Here is a 19,359-nt window from a genome sequence, read left to right as displayed (position 1 = left end):
TCCAGGGAATAGATCAATGTTTAAAGAGTACTGTTTCGGGGGCCTGGATGGCTCAGTTGGTTAAGCGGCCCGGTTTTGATTTTGGCTCAAGTCATGATTTTATGGTTCTTGAGATTAAGCCCCCAGCCCGGATCTGTGCTGACAGCACGGAGCCTGCTTGGGATTCTCTCTCCCTCTCTCTCTGTCCCTACCCCGCTTGCACTCTCTGTCTCTCAAAATAAATAAAATAAACTTAAAAAAGATAAAAGGTACTCTTTCAAGTGTTTCACGCACAACCTCTTATTTTGTGTTTATTAAAACTCCCAGAGTTAGGGCGACTAGGTGGCTCAGTCGGTTGAGCATCCGACTTTGGCTCAGGTCACGATCTCATGGTTGGTGAGTTTGAGCCCTGCATCCAACTCACTGCTGTTAGGCCAGAGCCTGCTTTGGATCCTCTGTCCCCTTCTCTCTGCCCCTCCACTCCCCTTTCTCTCTCTCAGAAGTAAGTAAACTATTTTTAAAAAAAAATTCCCAGAGTTATGGGGTGCCTGGGTGGCTCAGTCGGTTGAGCGCCTGACTTTAGCTCAGGTCATGATCTCACGGTCTGTGAGTTCCAGCCCCGTGTTGGCCTGTTTGGCTCTGTTTGGTCAGTTTGGAACCTGGACCCTTCTTCGGATTCTGTCTCCCTTGCTCTCTGCCCCTCCCCCGCTCACGCTCTGTCTCTCAAAATATGGATAAACGTTAAAAAAAAAAAAACAAAAACCAAAACTCCCAGAGTTAAACAGAGTGGTTTTTATTTTGAAATTTTTATTTTATTTGCTCCTACTATTGTTTTCCGGGGTCCTAATTAATTTTTAAGATTCATAAAAATTGGAGGTTGAAAAGGCTTTTGAAGTTATCTGGTCCACTACCACAGAGATGACTCTTACCCCTTTTCCATTGACATTTAAAACCAGGAGGTAAATACTATTTCCTGGACTAATCTAGTTTCTGGTGGAATAACAGCAAATACAATGAGAAGAAGCAAGGCCAAGGGACTAAGTAGGGAAAGATGGACATCAGTGGGACGGGTACTGGGAGAGTATGAGGAGCATAGACTAAAGTGTACAGAGAAAAGTGAGAAAAGGAAAGAAGGGATATGGAGGTACAGCAATTTGTCAATTCAGGCTCTAACAGGGTTTAAGAGTCAACGTTCTGGGTTCTGGTAATTGTAAGATGCATGATTATAAGATACAGTGCTTAACCTCTCTTGACTCGTGTTCTTTGAAACTCATAGTAGAGATTAAACGAGGTTAGGGAGATGGAAGATCTGTATACGAGAAAACTACTCAAGGAAATCGGAAGGGAAAAGAAAGTAACAGATAAAGAGAGGGAGAGGGAAAGGGAGGGGAAGAGAAATGGGCAGTGAAACACGGAGGGGGGCTGGAGAAAGGGGGAATTGCGGACAAGGCAGGTGAGAACTAAGGAAACCACAGTAACGACGCTGCTGTGGCTTCTGCGGTGACTGCTTCCACACAAGGAGCGTTGACAACTTGCCAGGTACCTTGTTAGAGCTTTACTTACATAATTTCATGTTATCTTCACATCTCTGCGGGGTTAGTGTTAGTGCCATTTTATCGAAAAGTTATCCGAAGCATGGGGACGTTTTGTAACTTCCCTAAGGTCTCAAGCTGAGAGGTGGCCGAGAAGGGATTCGAACGCAGGTCTGTCTACCTCCAAGGCCAGTGAGGTTAAAATTAATCTCTTAGGATTTCGAAACAGGGTTGGTGGGTCTAAGGAGGATTCTAGTCCCGGTTTTTCCAAGTTTTGACCTTAGTTCCATTTCTGCGGTCAAATCCCCACGCTCCGCGCCCTTTCTCCACTAACAGCGTCCAGTCTCCATGGAGATCGGCGTGGGGTGGGACTTCCTGCCTCACGCGCAAACACTTCCGTCTCGAGCCGGAAGCGCCTTGGCTACGAGACCCAGTCTCCCGCGTGGGTACTTACTGGGGAGTTTGAGTGGCGGGACTGCGGCGGCCGTGAGTGTAAGTGGCTGGGAGACTTGAGTCCGGCGCGGCCATGCTAACCCCCGCGTTCGACCTCAGCCAGGACCCCGACTTCCTTACCGTCGCCATCCGCGTGCCCTACGCCCGCGTCTCCGAGTTTGACGTCTACTTCGAGGGGGTCGACTTTAAGTTCTACGCCAAGCCGTACTTTCTCAGGCGAGTTCTCTGTGTCTGGCCCTGGAAAGAATGTATTTAGGGGATTGATTCCTTGATTGATCTTTCATCTCTCAGTTACTCTTGAGATAACTGTTTACCGAGGAAGGAAGAAAGAGCGAGGGATTTAATGATTGCCTTTTCCCGAGATTTCCGCGGCTTCCTTCAGTGCTGAGGAAATGACCTCGTCAGAAGTGCATTCCACGGGTTGTACAAGCTCATTCCGTTCTTAAACTTTGTTAAATCCCCACCGTAAAAAAGATTTCGAGCCATTATAAGACCTGGCGTTTGGAATCTTGTAACGTCTGCAGTTTCTGTCCTATCGCCCTAGTTCTCGTACCTTTTTACTGTTGTTATCGCCCTGCGTTGGTCCTCCTACCCTATCCCCTGCTCCAGGACGGTGCGCGCTGACCTCCCAACTGACCAGTCCTTTTGACTTTGATCAGTCGACCTTCTGCTTAAGAGTTGTGTCGACGCTTGGCGGGCCGCTCCCTACTTCCTGATATTCTCTCCTTTCTTTTCCCCCTGACACCAAATTAACCTCGTTCTCCTACCTCCTCCTAACTTGTCTGACTTTGCCCTTTAGTTGCGGTTGTCGTCCGTTCGCAGTGAGGGCCCTTCATCACAACCTGTTTGCATTTTTTCCATAACAAAAGTAGCAACAGCTCCGTGGGCTCACTTTAACGCATAAAGTAAGGCGTATTATGTGTATTTGTGTGTATTATCCCATTTGACCTGGGCAGCGAGCGCTCCTTGGAAATAGGCATTGATTGATATTAGCTTCTTTTTACAGAAGACACTGCGGATTTTTCTTCCTAAAACATTGTCAACCCCTTTCCCTTTCCTGCTACATAAAATCCATTCTCCTAATCTTTCTAATTCAAGTGTAGCTGTAGCCTACCTTTTCTGCCCAAGTACTTTCCTAATAAACCTTGCTCTTGAGTCAAGCTGGTTCCTTCACTGGGTGGGAAACCGTTTTGCTCAGATTCCCATTAAGCCCTGACTTAACTTGCATATACTGCACTTTCCTGTTTCTTTATTCATTTGTTCCTTTGATTTATTTATACCAGGCTGGGTTTTAGGTATTGGAGGTGTAGTGGCGTCTCATATAGTTTACATTCTAATGGGGAGAGAACAGCAATAAACGAACAAGTAAAGATATGACTCCAAATTGTGATAAGTGCTCTGAAGGGAAGTGCATGGAAAGAAAATAAAGGGGATCCTGTTGAAATGTAAAGTGGCCCCGGGAAAGACTTTGAAGAAGTGATATTTAAGGCAGGACATGAAGAATGGGAAGTAGATGGTGATGGTGGTAGCAAACATTTAGTGAATTTTCACTTCAGGTTAATACTTCATGTGGATTATCTCATTTGATTTTAGGACAGTCCTACAACATAGTTTCTGTTGTTAACTCATGTCACAGATGAGGTATCAGAGGCTCAGAGAAAAGATGTTAAATGTGATAGGAATGTAAAATTAAACAAATACAATAACAGGAGTTTCAAGGTAAAAACCATTTTGCCTAAGTTTGGGAGTCTTGATGAAGCCCAAATAAGAGGTTATTTGTGAAATACTTTAAAGAGTATTCTCTACACCTGTTCATCCATTCCTTGAGTAGCAGGGACTGGGGAGTTGGGCACACCTGGGTCTCAGCACGCTTAACAGTTCTGCCCTTACAGTAAATTATCCTGTCTCAGTCTCCTAATCTTTACAATGGGACTAATATTAGTGATCGTCCAGAGCTGATGTGAGGATTGATATAATGGATGCATAGTTTTTATTGCCGTGCCCATATGTTCAGTAAACAGTAGATATTTATTATAAGGGCCTATTGTTCTAGTTATCTGTTGTTGCATAACCAATCAAATAGTGTTTTAAAACAACAGTTATCTAACTCTCTTGCCCTGGTTGTACCTCAGGAATTTGGTAAGAGCCTGGCCGAGCTGTTCTGACATGAGATCTTTAATTCAGTTGTAGTCATATATTGGCTGGACCTGGAACAGTGAGGGCCAAAGCAGGTGGGGACTGGTGGAGTGGCTGGGGCACAGCCTCTCTCTTTGTGTACTCTCAGGACTCCCTGTGTGGTGTGTTTGCATGGTCTAGTTTGATTCCTTTGTGGGGGGCGGGGGGTGGAGCTGAAAAGTTCAAAAGCCAAGTATTCCAGGGGACAAGGCAGGTTCATATCATTTATGACCTAACCTCAGAAATCACGCTGTCATTTCTGTTCCATTTTATTGGCCCCAAGGCCACTCGGTTTAAACAACAACAACAAAAACCTAGTTAATTAATTTTTATTTTAATTCCAGTATACTTAATATACATTGTTATATTAGTTTCAGGTATACAATATAGTGATTGAGCAATTTTGCATGTTACTTAGTGCTCATCATGATAAATGTGCTCTTAATCCCTTTCACCTATTTAGTTCACTCCCCCCCCCCCCCCCCCCCCCCCCCCCCCCGTAACCATCAGTTTGTTCTCTTTGGTTAAGAGTCTGTTTTTTGGCTTGTCTCTTTTTTGTTTTCCCTTTGTTTTGTTTGTTAAATTACACATATGAGTGGAATATGGGATTTGTCTTTCTCTGACTTTGCTTAGCATTATACTCTAGATGCATCCATGTTGTTGGACATGGCAAGATTTCATTCTTTTCTATGGCTGCGTAATATTCCATTCTTCTATGGCTGAGCAAATATATATATATGTATGTGTGTGTTTTATATATATGTATATACATATGTATATGTGTATACACGCACACACACACTGCAACTTATTCATTCATTTATCCATGGACATTTGCAAGCTCACTCAGTTTTAGGGGGAGGGGACATAGACCCCACAGTTGGGAGGAGTGATGTGAGATGGGCCATCTTTGAAAATACAGTTGGCTACAGTACAGCAGAGGTGAATAAAACCTCCTCGCTCCTCTGCTTGGGAAACTGAGAGTCTATCAGGGGTGGCAGATCTGTGAACAAACAGGATTTCACTCTTATGCAGTAAGAATTTAACTCTATACTTACAAAGAATTTAGGAGAAGAACATTGGTATTAATAGCTTACATTTTTGGAATGCTTACCTACTTCACAGTAATAACCTCTTCTTGCAGTAACTCTGGGGGAGATCTGTTACTTCTCACTTTTTACAGATGAAGTGTATGAGCTTCGAACTTAATTAACTTATACAAAAAAAGTTGGAGATGGCGAATGGCAGAGCTGGAACTCAGTTCAGATTCTGAGGTGAAGTTAGTGTTTGTAACCATTAAAACAAGCTAGTTTATCCATAAACGGACTTCTTATGTTGGACTTAGAAAGGATTTTGGTTTGGAAACTGCATTGTAGCTCCAGGAAGCGTTGAGATCAAAGTTAACTAGGTTGTGAAGCCCTGGGCCTTTGGGACCTGCCAAGTTTTGTTATTGTTGTTGTTATTATAATGTTAGAATAGGAAGCATATGAATAGGAGATATGGGAGGAAAGGAGCCTCACATTTTAAGTTTGGAATGGAATGGAGCTGGTCTCATATGTGGTACTCATGAGTATAAATTATTGAGTTGATGTCAGGCAGCCATGAAAACGTTTTCACTAGAAAAGTGACACTCTGATTTCTATTTAATTTTTTTTTTTTTTTTTTTTTTTTTTTTTTAATTTTCTTTTTTCAACGTTTATTTATCTTTGGGACAGAGAGAGACAGAGCATGAACGGGGGAGGGGCAGAGAGAGAGGGAGACACAGAATCGGAAACAGGCTCCAGGCTCTGAGCCATCAGCCCAGAGCCCGACGCGGGGCTCAAACTCACGGGCTGTGAGATCGTGACCTGGCTGAAGTCGGACGCTTAACCGACTGCGCCACCCAGGCGCCCCTCTATTTAATTTTTTAAAGTCTGTTTCAGTGTTTATTTATTTTTGAGAGAGAGAGAGAGAGGGAGAGCGCCCAAGTTGGGGAGTGGCAGAGAGAGGGAGACACAGAATCTGTAGCAGGCTCCGGGTTTTGAGCTGTCAACACAGAATCTGATGCGGAGCTTGAACCCACAAACACTGAGATCATGACCTGAGCCGAAGTTGGGCACTTAAACCCACTGAGCCACCCAGGCGCCCCTGATTTCTATTTTAGAAAAATTCTTTTGGGACCTCTGTGGAAGATGCGACTGAACCAGGGTAAAATTGGAAACAGGGAAATCAGTTCATTTCCTTTACAGTGAAAGGGGGAAAATCCCTGTATAGTAATAATGAGAGTTGAGAAAAAACTTTTGTTTTTTGCTTTTTTTTTTTTAAAGTATTAATTTGCCCCAAATAAACAATTGGTTTTGTTGTTTCTTTATTGTTTTTCCATTTTAAAAATGCTTTTGGGAGGGAGGGGAGCCATTTAGTATACCTTTTTGGAGCCCCTGCTGTATCAGGCACCAGGTATATTAATAACTCCCTTACTCATTAGGAAGACGAAAGTACTGTAGAAATAGTGATGACTAATATTTATTGTGGTTTTTCTTTTTAAGCATCGCTTTTATTGGTGACTAGGGAGTGTTCAGACAGAAAGATGAGGCAGCTGTATTTCTTTTATCTTAGCTAGGGAAGAAATGTAAGTTATTTAGTTTGCAAGATGTTAAAGAAATGCTGAAGAATTGCCTTTTAAAATGGTTGATAGATTTCAGTGGTAAACGTACTATCATTGATGGTCACTTATTCTCTGTAATTTAAGGACTTGATGTAACCTATTAAATCTGCAGATTAACCCTTCCTGGAAGAGTTGTAGAAAACGGAAGTGAACAGGGATTCTATGATGCGGATAAAGGTATTGCCTTTGGAATTTTGTTACTTTTTTTCTTTGGATTCTTCATGTTAGAATAAGTACATCATAATCTTTCAAGATACTATGGGGACCTTTAGATGTATTGCAAATGCACACTTCATTGTTTCTTAACGCCCCGTGCCTATTGTTCATGGATTTCTTGACAATTACAGTGTCCTCAGTCCTGTAAAGTACTTCACAGTATTCTTTAAAGTTACTTAAATACCCTGTTTCTGTTTCCTAGGTGTTTTATTTTCTACTTCTTCTACTTTGAATAAGAGTTTAAAAGTTAGATTATGTGGGGGTGCCTGGGGGGGCTCAGTTGGTTAAGCGACTGACTCTTGATTTCAGCTCAGATCATGATCTCACGGTTGGAGAGTTTGAGCCTCAACGCCGGACTCTGTGCTAACAGAGCAGAGCATGCTTGGCATTCTCTTTTTCTCCCTCTCTCTCTGCTCCTCCCCCGCTCAATAATAAATAAACTTTTTAAAAAAGTTAGATTATATGAGAAAAGATGTGGATGATTTTTGGAAGCTGCAAATCAAATTTTTCTTGTATACTTTTTAAAGTTAAAACTTAATAACAGGTAAGTGAGAAACTGTTCAGAGGTGGCAATTAAAGGCCGACTGCATTTTCTTCTCATGATTGATAAGCCCTTCAGTTTAGCTAGTGTTGAAACCATTTATTTTCCTTTTGTAGATGCCTCTGGATTTTTCTTTATCAGTGGATCTGGAATAAGAATACCCTGTATAGTCTTGTGTAATTTATTAAGTGAATATTTCTTGACCTCAGTAAACTAGGGTACGAGAGGAAGGATGGCATGAAAGTTAAATGACAAAGTTATAACCCATAATACAATGTAATTAATGTGATAATGAAATATGAAACTGCCTTTCTAGGTAGTAAATGTGCTTTTAATTGCAGGGAAGTTGCATACTGAAACAAATTTATTAAATTTCAAAAGTACCCAGGGATTTAGGAAGCTGTACCTGTGGGTTTGCATTGAGTTGTTTTTGATATATACTTGACTTTCATACAGCGTGGGTTTGAACTGTGCAGATCCACTTATATGCGGATTTTTTTTGATACAGTATTGTGTTGTAAATGTATTTTCCATACGATTTTTTTTAACAACATTTCCTTTTCTCTGTAGTGTAAAGGCACAGTATTTAATACATACAATATACAGAATATGTGTTAATCAACAGTTTATGTTATTGATATGGCTTCTAATCAACAGTAGACTATTCATAGTTAGCTTTTGGGGGAGTCAAAAGTTAAACAGATTTTTGACTGGGTGGGGGTTCACATCCCTAAGCTCCATTTTGTTCAAGGGTCAACTGTATTGAAATATGTTTAAGTGCAATGAAAAAGGTAAAAAATATTTTAAATTCACAGTAGTAAATAATGTAAGAAGTCTATGGGGTAGCCTCGATGAAGTGATAAACCTAGTCAGGGAAAGGAAAGAAGTGCATAGGTAGAATTTGAGTCTGTCTTAGACTTTGGGGATATGTCTCTTGAGATCTCAGATAACTTTTTAAGCTATAATTGCTTTAAGATTTTGTGAATTTTTGAAATTGCTGCTATTCATTGGATTAGATATCTTGATTTTTCTTTCCTAGTTCAGAAATAAATCTTATAAGTAGCTATGGGCTAATTCTAAGCTACTGCCTTCTCAGGTCATTGAGTTTTAGAGGTTTTGGCTTGGACTTTTAATATTACCAGTAGGTTAAGGGGATACTGTGTAAGACTAAAGCATTCTGCAGCTTTAGCAGATTAATTTCTTATACAGGTGACAGCTGAATCAGTGATTCTGAAAAACCCTATTTGAGCCTTTTTCTTTTTTTTCCAAGGTTTTTTTTTTTTTTTTTTAATATTTATTTTATTTTTGAGTGAGAAACAGAGCGGGAGCAGGGGAGGGGCAGAGAGAGAGGGAGACACAGAACCTGAAGTAGGCTCCAGGTTCTGAACTGTCAGCACAGAGCCCAATGTGGGGCTTGAACTCACGAACCACGAGATCATGACCTGAGCTGAAGTCAGACACTTAACCTACTGAGCCACCCAGGGGCCCAAGCCTTTTTCTATCCTGATTTTTATTCACTATATAACAAGGGCATAATTTTGGAGCCCTATGAAATAGGAATACATATTTCTTGGATGTATTTGTGTGAAGTCTTTGATTTTTTTAATAGAGCTAAGTATAAAACAAATTTATCTTTAAGGAATTTTTACCATTCGATTGCCGAAAGAAACTCCTGGCCAGCATTTTGAGGGACTGAACATGTTAACCGCTCTCCTGGCACCAAGAAAATCCAGGACTGCCAAACCACTTGTGGAAGAAATAGGTATGTTTATTGTAGTTAAGAAGAAGTAAAGATAAACAGAAAATTTGGAGTGCTTTGTGTTTCTGGGGAAGAGGGATATAGCAAATAGGAAATGGGAGAAAATGCTTCAGGTGACAAGGTAAGGACATCACATGAAAATAAAACTAGCTCATTTGGTGACATATTATTTCATTTATTATTTATTTATTTATTAAACATTTATTTATCTTTGAGAGAGAGAGAGAACATGAGTGGGGGACGGGCAGAGAGAGAGAGGGAGACACAGAATTCGAAGCAAGCTCCAGGCTTCAAGTTGTCAGCCAGAGCCCAACACAAAGTTCAGACTTGTGAACTGCAAGATCTATCATGACCTTAGCGGAAGTTGGATGCTTTACCAACTGAGTCACCCAGGTGCCCCGGTGACATATAATTTAAAGACAAAAAACACATTACTGACTCAGTGTGTCAGTCACATTTTTGGACTAGTTAAAACAGCATCTCTGTCTTTTGCAAAGTAATGGCCTCTTGAGCTTTGATCAAAAGTTTATAAATTCAATGAGTTACATAAAATGAATACCGCCTAGGTCAAGAAATGGAATGTTTCCAATACCCTGGAATCCTACCCTGTGCCTCCTCCTGGTCCCTTCTTCCTCCCTCCTCTGCGGTGTTACTGCTACCTTCAGTTTTGCCTGTTCTTGAATTGTGTATATAAGTCAGGCAGTATGTGTTCTTTTTTGTATGGCTTCTTTCACTTAATATTCTTGTGAGGTTTTTCCATCTATAGCTGAGGTTTGTTTGCTTTCATTGCATTTACTATTTATACATCTGACTCTTGAGGGCCTTCGGATTGGTTCCTTTTTTGGGGGGGAAGCTATGAAAAATAGTGGGGTTGGGACACCTAAGTGGCTCATTTGGTTAAACATCTGATGATGGCTCAGGTCATGATCTCACGATTCATGGGTTGGAGCCCCACGTTGGGCTCTGTGCTGACAACTGGGAGCATGGAGCTTGCTTCAGATTCTGTGTCTCCTCCCTCTCCGCTCCTCCCCCGCTTGTTCCCGTGCCCTCTCTCTCTGTCTCTCAAAATTAAACGTTAAAATTTTACAAATAATGAGGTTATGTATATTCTTTTACATACCTTTCAGTGCATGTGGGCAGGCATTTTTTATACTTTTTCCCCTCCAAGTTGTACCTAGGAAACCCAGTACTTGAATAAATTAATATTTAACACATTCAGGTGCTTCTGAAGTTTCTGAGGGAGGAGTAGAAGCTGAGGATGAAGAGTTTGACTGGGAAATTGAACAGGTCCCCTATGAAGAGGTATCAGAAAGTGCTCTGAATCCACAGTACCACTATGGATTTGGAAATTTACGATCCGGAGTGTTTCAGCGGTTACAGGTACGGTTTCTTTCTAAAAGACCTTGTTGTATAGGGTTTTACCATTTTGATATTTTAATTTCAGTTCTCCTCCTGCTTGGAGATCTTTAATGAAGATGATAGGAGGTGATGTATTCAGAGCACAAGTCACAGCTGCTTCTCTGTAGTGATTACACACGTTTGTTCCTTTCCATTGCATTGGTGGTTCTGCCCAGTCACACTGTGCTTACAGATGTCAGATGTCCTGTTACTTTCTTTTTTCTCCACTTCATTCAGTATTCTAGACATGAAGTTTCCAAAACACAAAACGGAACTCCTCTTTCCTCACACTTAACTGCAAATCTTTGTGTTACACTTCTGAAAGATGAAAATGATTACATGATGTTTTATAAATACAAATGAGACAGAATGTTCTCGGTGAGAATGAATTTGTGTCTTTTGATCGAATTGTTTAGTTCTTGGTGTACAGTGGGCACTTGTGTCTGTTTACTCTTGGTGGGGGTTGAATGTAATCTCTTGTTAGAACCCAATCGTTTGTCACTTAGGCTAAAAAGGAATGACATCAGTCTCTCTTCCTCAAAAAACATAGGAAATTCTGCTTTATTTTAGTTTATGGGGGGAGAATGGAATGGAGAGGAGAGATTTTGAACTATTTTGTACCTGTGTTGTTTTATAGAAAATGCCTCCCTAGAATGTTATATGATGGAAAGTATTTCTGAACCATTAGCTTGGAGTTTTGTTTCGTTTTGTTTTGTTTGAATTTTAAATGAAAGAAACCGTAACAGACAACTTTTTTTTTTTTTTTTTCAATCCCTATCTGGGCAGAGGACATGAAATCTCTTTAGACTGTAGTTTATCATAGTAAGACATATTTGAATTTACTAAAGAAGGGTTTACCTATGTTTTAGTCCCACTTCTGCTGCTTGGATTTGGGGTGATAGGCCAGTTATTTGATCATAAAGAAGTTTTGTCTCCTCTTTATCAAATAGGGATAAATTTACTCATCTACTTTGTAATAGCATTTAGAAAACTTAGGAGATGCTGCATTATAAAAACTCTTTGAAAAAGAATAGGATGCTAGAAAGACTTCTGCTCATGAAAAATATAAAATGCTCTCCAGACTCTTTGAAGAGAACAAAATTGGGATTTACTTGAGCAAATAATGCTGATTAGATACTCCCTTCAAAACCCTTATATGCTTTTTTCCCTGAATTACGGTCTCTCCATAGTCTCTCTCCCCAATCACATTTTCTGGTCATCTCTGAGGTAGTTAGAGTCCATTTTGTCTACAGCGCTAACTACAGTGAATGGACCTCACCTGTTTAGCTGAGAGCTACTTTGTGGTCCGTCACTTGGGGTTTACCTGTGTGAAGCTCTAAATGAATGCTAATACAAGTCAAGCAGGCCAAGTACAGATTGTACGTTCAGATGGATCATCATTTCTGAGGCGAGGGAACTTGGTTTCTTGCTGCTGCCATTGAGGGGAGAGCCTTTCAAGGGATTTCTCTGCCAGGTTGCTGAGAAGATGCTGGAATGCCATAACGTAAGCCTAGGCCAAGTCCTTTAGGTCCCAAGTTCTTGTATCTGTTGGAAATGTTCAATAAGTAATTTAGATTTATTTTAAAAAATGTTATGAAATATTCTCTGTGTCTTTCTGAATGTCTTAACTAAGGCACCAAATCTCTGGGCACCTATCACCCAGCTTTAAAAATAAATGTCAGCATAGTTAGAGCCCCTGATTACATCATTCTGTTTCCCCTCAGAAATGAAACACTGAATTTGATGTTCATGATTCTCGAGCCTTTAGCTTGATGATCTAAAATCATTAAAATGTTCAAATTTTAACTGAATGAGCATTGCTGTTCTAAGCTGTTTGAATGCATGTTTTCTTCGACTTAGGAAAAAAAGAGAGCCATGGATGTGAACAAACCCTGAGGGGTGATGTAACTGGTAACTAGTGGTGCAGGCTTATAACCCATGTCTGTAGTAACGGGGTAACAAAGTTCTCAAAGTAAACATTTTTGTATGTTTAGTTTTGTGACAAAACCTGATCTGAATCGATGTCTTTATTATTATTTTTTTTAACATTTATTTTTGAGCGGAGAGGGGGAACAGGAGGGGCAGAAAGAGGGAGACAGAGGATTGGAAGCAGAGTCTGCACCGTAAGCGCAGAGTCTGATGCGGGGGCTTGAACCCACGAGTTGTGAGATCATGAGCTGAGCCAAAGTCAAGTCGGCCCCTTAACCCACTGAGCCACCCAGGAGCCCCACCGCTGTGAGTCTTTTATTAGTTAGTTTCTTAAATCCCGCTTAGTGTGCATATTGACAAATTTTGCCAGAGAAATAGTAATGCATTTGAATACAGGGTGCTGCCCCAGATTTAGAGGGGGTTAAATACAATATGTAATGGGTGTGTACCAGTTAACTTCTCTAAATTCTTTAAAAGGTCTGAATGCTGAAGTTCACTCCTCTCTAGGGGGACTTGAGTAACAGGTACTGGACTTCCCTGTCTGTGCATCAACAGCCAACAGCTACTGACTATGTCCCTGTGCCAGGCACTGTGCGGGGCTCTCGTGTGTATCTGTTCCGTCCTGGCATCGTTGCTGTTACTTGTGCACCTTTTACCAGTGGACAAACCAGTAGATGTAGGTACTGGTTTTTCAAAATGGTATACATATATTTTTTTATTGAATGATTTTTTTTTTAATATAATTTATTGTCAAATTGGCTAACATACACCGCGTAAAGTGTGCTCTTGGTTTTGGGGGTAGATTCCCGTGACTCATCGCTTACGTGCGATGCCCATTGCTCATCCCAACAAGTGCCCTCAACGCCCATCACCCATTTTCTCCTCTCCTCCACCCTCCCCTCAAGATTATATGTTCTAATGAATAAAACTAGAATTTTGTGGTATTCTTCGTGACCATTAAGGAATGAAAACTTTCAAAAATCCTCTGTGAACCAAAGGACACCCTCTCTGGGGTATTAACGTAGGTGTGTTTTGTGCGATAGTGGCCCCCAAATCTCACATAATTGGTGTTCCTCGCAGAGTTTTTCTGCATTCATGACTGCTCTGTGTATGACACCACTACCCTGTGCTTAAAAACTGAGTGATCATTTGACTAAGGTTAGTGGTGTGGGTGTCTTTCTGCTAGTGAAGCAATGAGAAGAAGCTGGAATGATTACTGCCTAAATACCTTTGAGAACATCTCTTCTGTTTTCAAGTGATGGACTTAAGAAACGTCAGCATTTTCTCAAAGAATGTTTTCTCACAAGTTTAGACTTTCTCTCATTCTGCCTTTGGATGAGAAAATATCCATGAAGTTTTGTTGATGGCTCATATTTTACTAGTTTTTCCACAGTCTCTTTTTTCCGCCCCCTTAAGTGAAAAATAGGTTTATTTTCTTTGATGATAAAAGCGATATATATTCATTATAAAAATATAACAAAGAAAGGAAACATCATTCGTAATTCCAAGACCCAGGTATCTGCTCTTAATCGAATAATCCTTCATGGGTGGGGGGGATTTATAGTCGATGTTTTTTTCCCCTCCGACCATGTACACGGCATATGCTTGGAAACTTCCATATTTCATACTGATAATGAGAAGAAAAAAGAAGTGGTATTTGCTGAAACATTCTTTTTAACGTATCTTTCCCCTCCCCATCCCTTTTTTCTTTCCTTTCTAAAACCGCTGTCAGCCGCCAGGGCGCCTTTGGAAAACTGCCCCGGCTGCTCAAAGTCAGGGCCTCACAACCGGCGTCAGGCGGTGGGGGCTGCCAGGAGCAACCATCCCAGAGTCTCTGGGCGCCAACCCAGCAAGCTCCCGGCACCGCCGCTGCCAGCAGCCACAGGACGCTGGCTGGCCGGCCCTTTTCCTACCCGCAGCTGCACCAGGGACCCGAGGCTGTTGTCTCCAGGAGGCCTACTGGCCAGATGTGCACACAGTTCATTTTCTCCCTGGAGGGTCTCTGCCATAGCGATGCCAAAATTTGACATAAGCCTGATTTTCATCCTGCATGACCTTTTCTTGGCAATACCCACTTTAAATGGTTCAACTGACAGTGGCCGTAGCAGAATCACCGCTGTTCTGGTATGGCCGAACATTTCCCATCTTATGTTTCTACCTTTGGTTGGTTGATGCCCTAGATGGATTTCTCTTCCCCCACGCTAACTTGGCTTTGTAGTTCCTTTCGGTTCCTCTTGAGAGTCCGGTTTGAACAGGGCCACTGTGTATGACCGTGTGTAGGACGAGCCTGGTGGGGCTTGTACTGCTGGGGATGTTCGTATTCTTTGGGGTACAGACTGCATAGCTACATGTGGAGGCCCTGAGTCTGGAAGCAAGAGGGGAGAGGAGGGAGAGAGGAAGAACAGCTGCATTCTTACTGTCTAATTCTTACTCTCATGAGAGCAGAGACCTGGTGTGTATATTTATTTCTGGATCTCTAGCACCCCAGGCAGCCCCTCATACAGTATTTGCTGAATGAATGATTTAATACTGAAGGCCAGGAACAGTGCCAGGGATACAGTGAGGAAAAATATTGACCAGACTCCTGTCCTCATGGAATCTTCTAGTGGGAAGCTAGTCCGTAATCCTGTAAACAACAAATAAACTAGAGAATTTCAGATAGTGACAAGTGAAGGAATGGATGGGGTAATGTGGGAGACTGTGGGGTACTCCTTTGGTGAGGATGTCCAGAGAAGGCCTCTTTGAGGAGCGACATTTGCACTGAGTCTTGAATGGTGAGAAGTGTATTGTAAATGCAAAGTCTCAGGGTTTTAGAAAGGGAAGGAAGCCTGGTATGTGGCTTGGGGGATTTGAGCCAGAAGAGGAAGGTAGGAGGTGGGGGTGAAGTACAGGACAGGGGCTAGATTGTGCAGAGCTGTGGGGAAAGTCTGGGTTTATTCTCAGTGCAATTAGTATTTTGAAATGCCTGTGGTTCCCTTAGTCCGTTTATCCTCTGAAATGTAGTTACCTACAGAAATTCCCAGATTCTACCCCATTTGTGACCTTATATCTGGTTCAGGTGAAGTAATGAAGCAGCACATTTTAATCCCTATTTTTCTCTTTTTATTGCTACTGGCAAGTGAGGACGTGGAAGGGGAAGGAGGACAGGTATTCCCAGTAGGAAGTTAGACAGTGAGTGCAGGGAACAGCATGGAATAGGGAGACACAGAGGGAGGAAGCTAATTATTGAATGTATTAAGCTTTGTACTTGATGCTTTACTCGTATTATTTCATTTAATCCTCATAACAGCCTGTGGTAGACAGAATGATGCTCCTTCCCTCCCCATTTCCTGGCATGTCTGTGTGTGCCAGTCCCTGGAACATGTGAACATATTGCATTATGTGGCAGAAGGGACTTTGCACATACAATTAAGTTAAGGATCTTGTGATGGGGAGATTATCCGGCATTGTCCAGGTGAGTCCTATCTAATCACAGGGCCTTTATAAGAAGGAGGTAAGACAGTCAAAGTGAAAAGAGAGAAGGCCACATGATGATGGAAGCCGAGGGAGTTAGGGCATTGTCATGGGACATTTTTTTAATACACCTGCCAAGAAATGAGGAAGCTACCCTCCAAGATGAAAGAGGCAAAGCAACCGATTCTCCCTTAGAACCTTGAGAAGGAACCAGCTTTGCCTTCCCTTCATTTTAGCCCAGTGAGACTGACTCTGGACTTGGGAGCTCCACACCTATAAGAGAATATATTTGTGTTGTGTTAAGGCTCTAAGTTTGTAGTAATTTGTTATAGCAGCAAGGGGAAACTAGTCCGCAGCCTCACGATAGAGGTGTCACTAGACTCGTTCACAGAAGGGAGGCTAAGATTCAGGGAGGATGCACAGTTAGACTGGAGCTGAGGTGTTTATTTTTTTTTAAATTTTTTAATGTTTATTTTTAGTTTTGAGAGAGAGAGACAGAGCGTGAGTGGAGGAGGGGCAGAGAAAGAGGGAGACGCAGAATCTGAAGCAGACTCTGGGGTCTGACCCCGACACAGGGCTCAAACTGAAGAACTGCAAGACCATGACCTCAGCTGAAATTGGACGCTTAACCGACTGAGCCACCCAGGCGCCCCTGGAGCTGGGTTTTAATTTCAGTTTGTCTGACTACAGATTCACATTTTTTTCTGCTTCATTGGGCTGCTTTCAGAAGTGAGTGAATGAGTGAATGAGTACATGTATGTATGTGCAAGGAACTCCTTGGGGCTAGTAGGGAAGCAAATGTGTGACTTAAGGGTGCTGGGAAGAAGGACTTGGGGTCCATGGGCAGGAAACAGCTCTCATGGTAGCCACCTGGCTGACATGAGTCCAGTGGGCCCAGTACAACTCGACCTCTCCTCCCAAGGCCTACGGTCAGCACCTTTTCTGCCTATGTGCCTGGAGGACTTCATTTCAGGCAGGTGAGGAAGAGAGGAAGAGTCCAGATTGTCCTGCTTGGGGAAGAGATGTTTGTGGTGGGTTGCAATGGAACTCTGAAAGCATTTTTTCATGGAATCATTGCCACAGGGTTGTACGCCCTTTGAATGGAGAGTACTCTATTTAAAGTTTATTATAAGTGGAATAAACTTGTGGGTTACCATGAGCACATAAATACTGGTTTTAATAGTATTTCTATAGGGAAATATATTCTTAATCTCCCAAAAGTGAATTGTAAGGGAACTTTTGGAATGCAAAATTTTATTTGGGGACAGCCAAGAATCTGGTTTTTGCCTGGAATGTTTGTAGTTAGAAGTATTAACGTATTCTGGACGTGACATCCAAAAAGTTTTCTGGGCCCTTTCATTGTATTAGAATGTGCTTAGGTTAAATGTTGTTGATATTATTTGAGCTAAGTGGATTGTGATAGGAATGAGAGAATTTTTTTTTTCAATGCAAAAATTTGGATTGTGTGGGGAGTGTTTATGTTAGTGTCTCCTTGGCTCCTTCAGCTTATTGTAGCTCATTTCTTTGTGGTGAGGTTGCCTCGACTTTAAGCTCGATTATTAGGCACTAACCTGTCATTCCATTTGCCAATCTGTTTTCAGTTTCCCTCCATGACTCTCTCGAGTAATTTCCCTGGATTTCTTTTTAGTTAAGGTTCTTTCAGTTTCTATACTTTTCATTTGTGGTCAGTAATTGGAATGAGGAGGTTGAAAAAAGATGTCGCTATAGGGATATTTTGCATTGTATGAGGTTTTTTTGGCTTCATAATTCTAATAATAATAAAAAAAAGATTATATGGTTTCCTAGACAGTTTTCCTACTATACCTATTTTCTGTAGGATTTGACCTAAGAAACATGCTCTGTATCAGTGTGTGTGTATACATCAGTGAAGACTTTTACGGTAAAATTGAATATCAATTAGGATTAGATTTTTAAGTTTGCAGATAGAAAGTCATATACATCAAAATTGCCCTTAAAAATTCTTAAATATGCTCATAAAGTAGAACACACACAGTTTTATATGTAAGTTTTATTTGGAAATCCTTATTTGAGACCAGCTGAGTTAGTCCTTAGGAAGAAACAAAAGGAAAGTCTGCATGTAGATGTTCAAAAGTGATTAAAGAAGACAGTTTTCAGTGATACAAACAGACTTTATTTAACGCTTTAGGAAGTGAACAGTCTTCATTGGGAGACTTGGAAAAATGCGCGAAAGGCAGAAAATTTTAATGGGATAAAGAATAACAAGGAAGAAAGATAGGAAATGTCTGATTGGCTAAGGCCACACAGTCAACCTTGTTTGGGGGTAAGAGGGAACCAGGAAGTAAGCATAGCACCCAGGGTTGGGCTGGCTTCTGGAGATTGGCTGACTGGGTCTAGTGGATTTCTGGTCGAGCAGAGATTTATGGGCACACAAAAGTTATCTAAGGTTCTGTTTGCTAACATGGCAGGAGCATCTCCATCTTCCAGTCTAGAAATGTATTTAGGGGCGCCTGGGTGGCTCAGTCAGTTAAGGGTGCGACTTCAGCTCAGGTCATGATCTCACGGTTCATGGGTTCGAGCCCTGCTTTGGGCTCTGTGCTGACAGCTCAGAGCCTGGAGCTTGTTTCAGATTCTGTGTCTCCCTCTCTCTCTGCCCCTCTCCCACTCACGCTCTGTCTCCCTCTGTCTCAAAAATAAATAAACATTAAAAGAAAAATTTAGAAATGTATTTAAACATGCTGTTAATAACTTTAAAATCTCTAGGAGTAAATGGGGAAGAGATGGAGAATTGAATGTTCCTGTTGCTTGCAGGGAGTTACTCTGTTTTTTGCTTTTTGTTTTTTGTTTTTTTAATGATGAATGTTCAGGGGTGCCTGAGTGGCTCAGTCAGTTAAGTGTCCGACTTCGGCTCAGGTTGTGATCTCATGGTTCGTGCGTTTGAGCCCCACATCGGGCTCTGTGCTGACAGTTCAGAGCCTGGAGCCTCCTTTGGATTCTGTGTCTCTCTGTCTCTGCCTCTCCTCTGCTCGTGCTCTGTCTCTGTCTCTCAAGATTAAATATACATTAAAAAAATTTATGATGAGCGTTTATGTCTGATATATATTGATCACTTTATTGTACGATTTAAATGAGATAACTTATGTGAAAACTTCTAACAGGGAAGCAGTAGGTGTTTAACAAACATTTGCTAGATTTGAATCTACATGTCACAGGTAGTATTATGGCCTGCTGATCAGATCGTTCCTTTGTTTTGGCCTTTCGTGCAAAATTAGATTTTTCAATGACAAAATAGGAGATAGCA

At 41.5% G+C, this 19,359-nt stretch overlaps 1 protein-coding gene across 1 annotated transcript in view; it reads left to right on the top strand.

Annotated features, from left to right (window-relative positions):
* The first annotated feature begins 1,873 nt into the window (after positions 1-1,873).
* The window catches only part of SHQ1 (SHQ1, H/ACA ribonucleoprotein assembly factor), a 101,958-nt gene continuing 84,472 nt past the window's right edge, over positions 1,874-19,359 (top strand). Inside the window, exons 1-4 of the mRNA XM_045493562.1 lie at positions 1,874-2,180; positions 6,896-6,960; positions 9,180-9,302; positions 10,519-10,679. Of these exons, the coding sequence (XP_045349518.1) occupies positions 2,038-2,180; positions 6,896-6,960; positions 9,180-9,302; positions 10,519-10,679 (492 nt within the window). The 5' untranslated portion in view covers positions 1,874-2,037. The remainder of the gene's footprint in view (positions 2,181-6,895; positions 6,961-9,179; positions 9,303-10,518; positions 10,680-19,359) is intronic.

This window comes from Leopardus geoffroyi, chromosome A2 (assembly GCF_018350155.1).
Source record: "Leopardus geoffroyi isolate Oge1 chromosome A2, O.geoffroyi_Oge1_pat1.0, whole genome shotgun sequence".
Lineage (NCBI taxonomy): Eukaryota > Metazoa > Chordata > Mammalia > Carnivora > Felidae > Leopardus > Leopardus geoffroyi.
The sequence above is the reverse complement of the archived record's forward strand: the minus strand, read 5'-3'. Positions and strand labels throughout refer to the sequence as shown.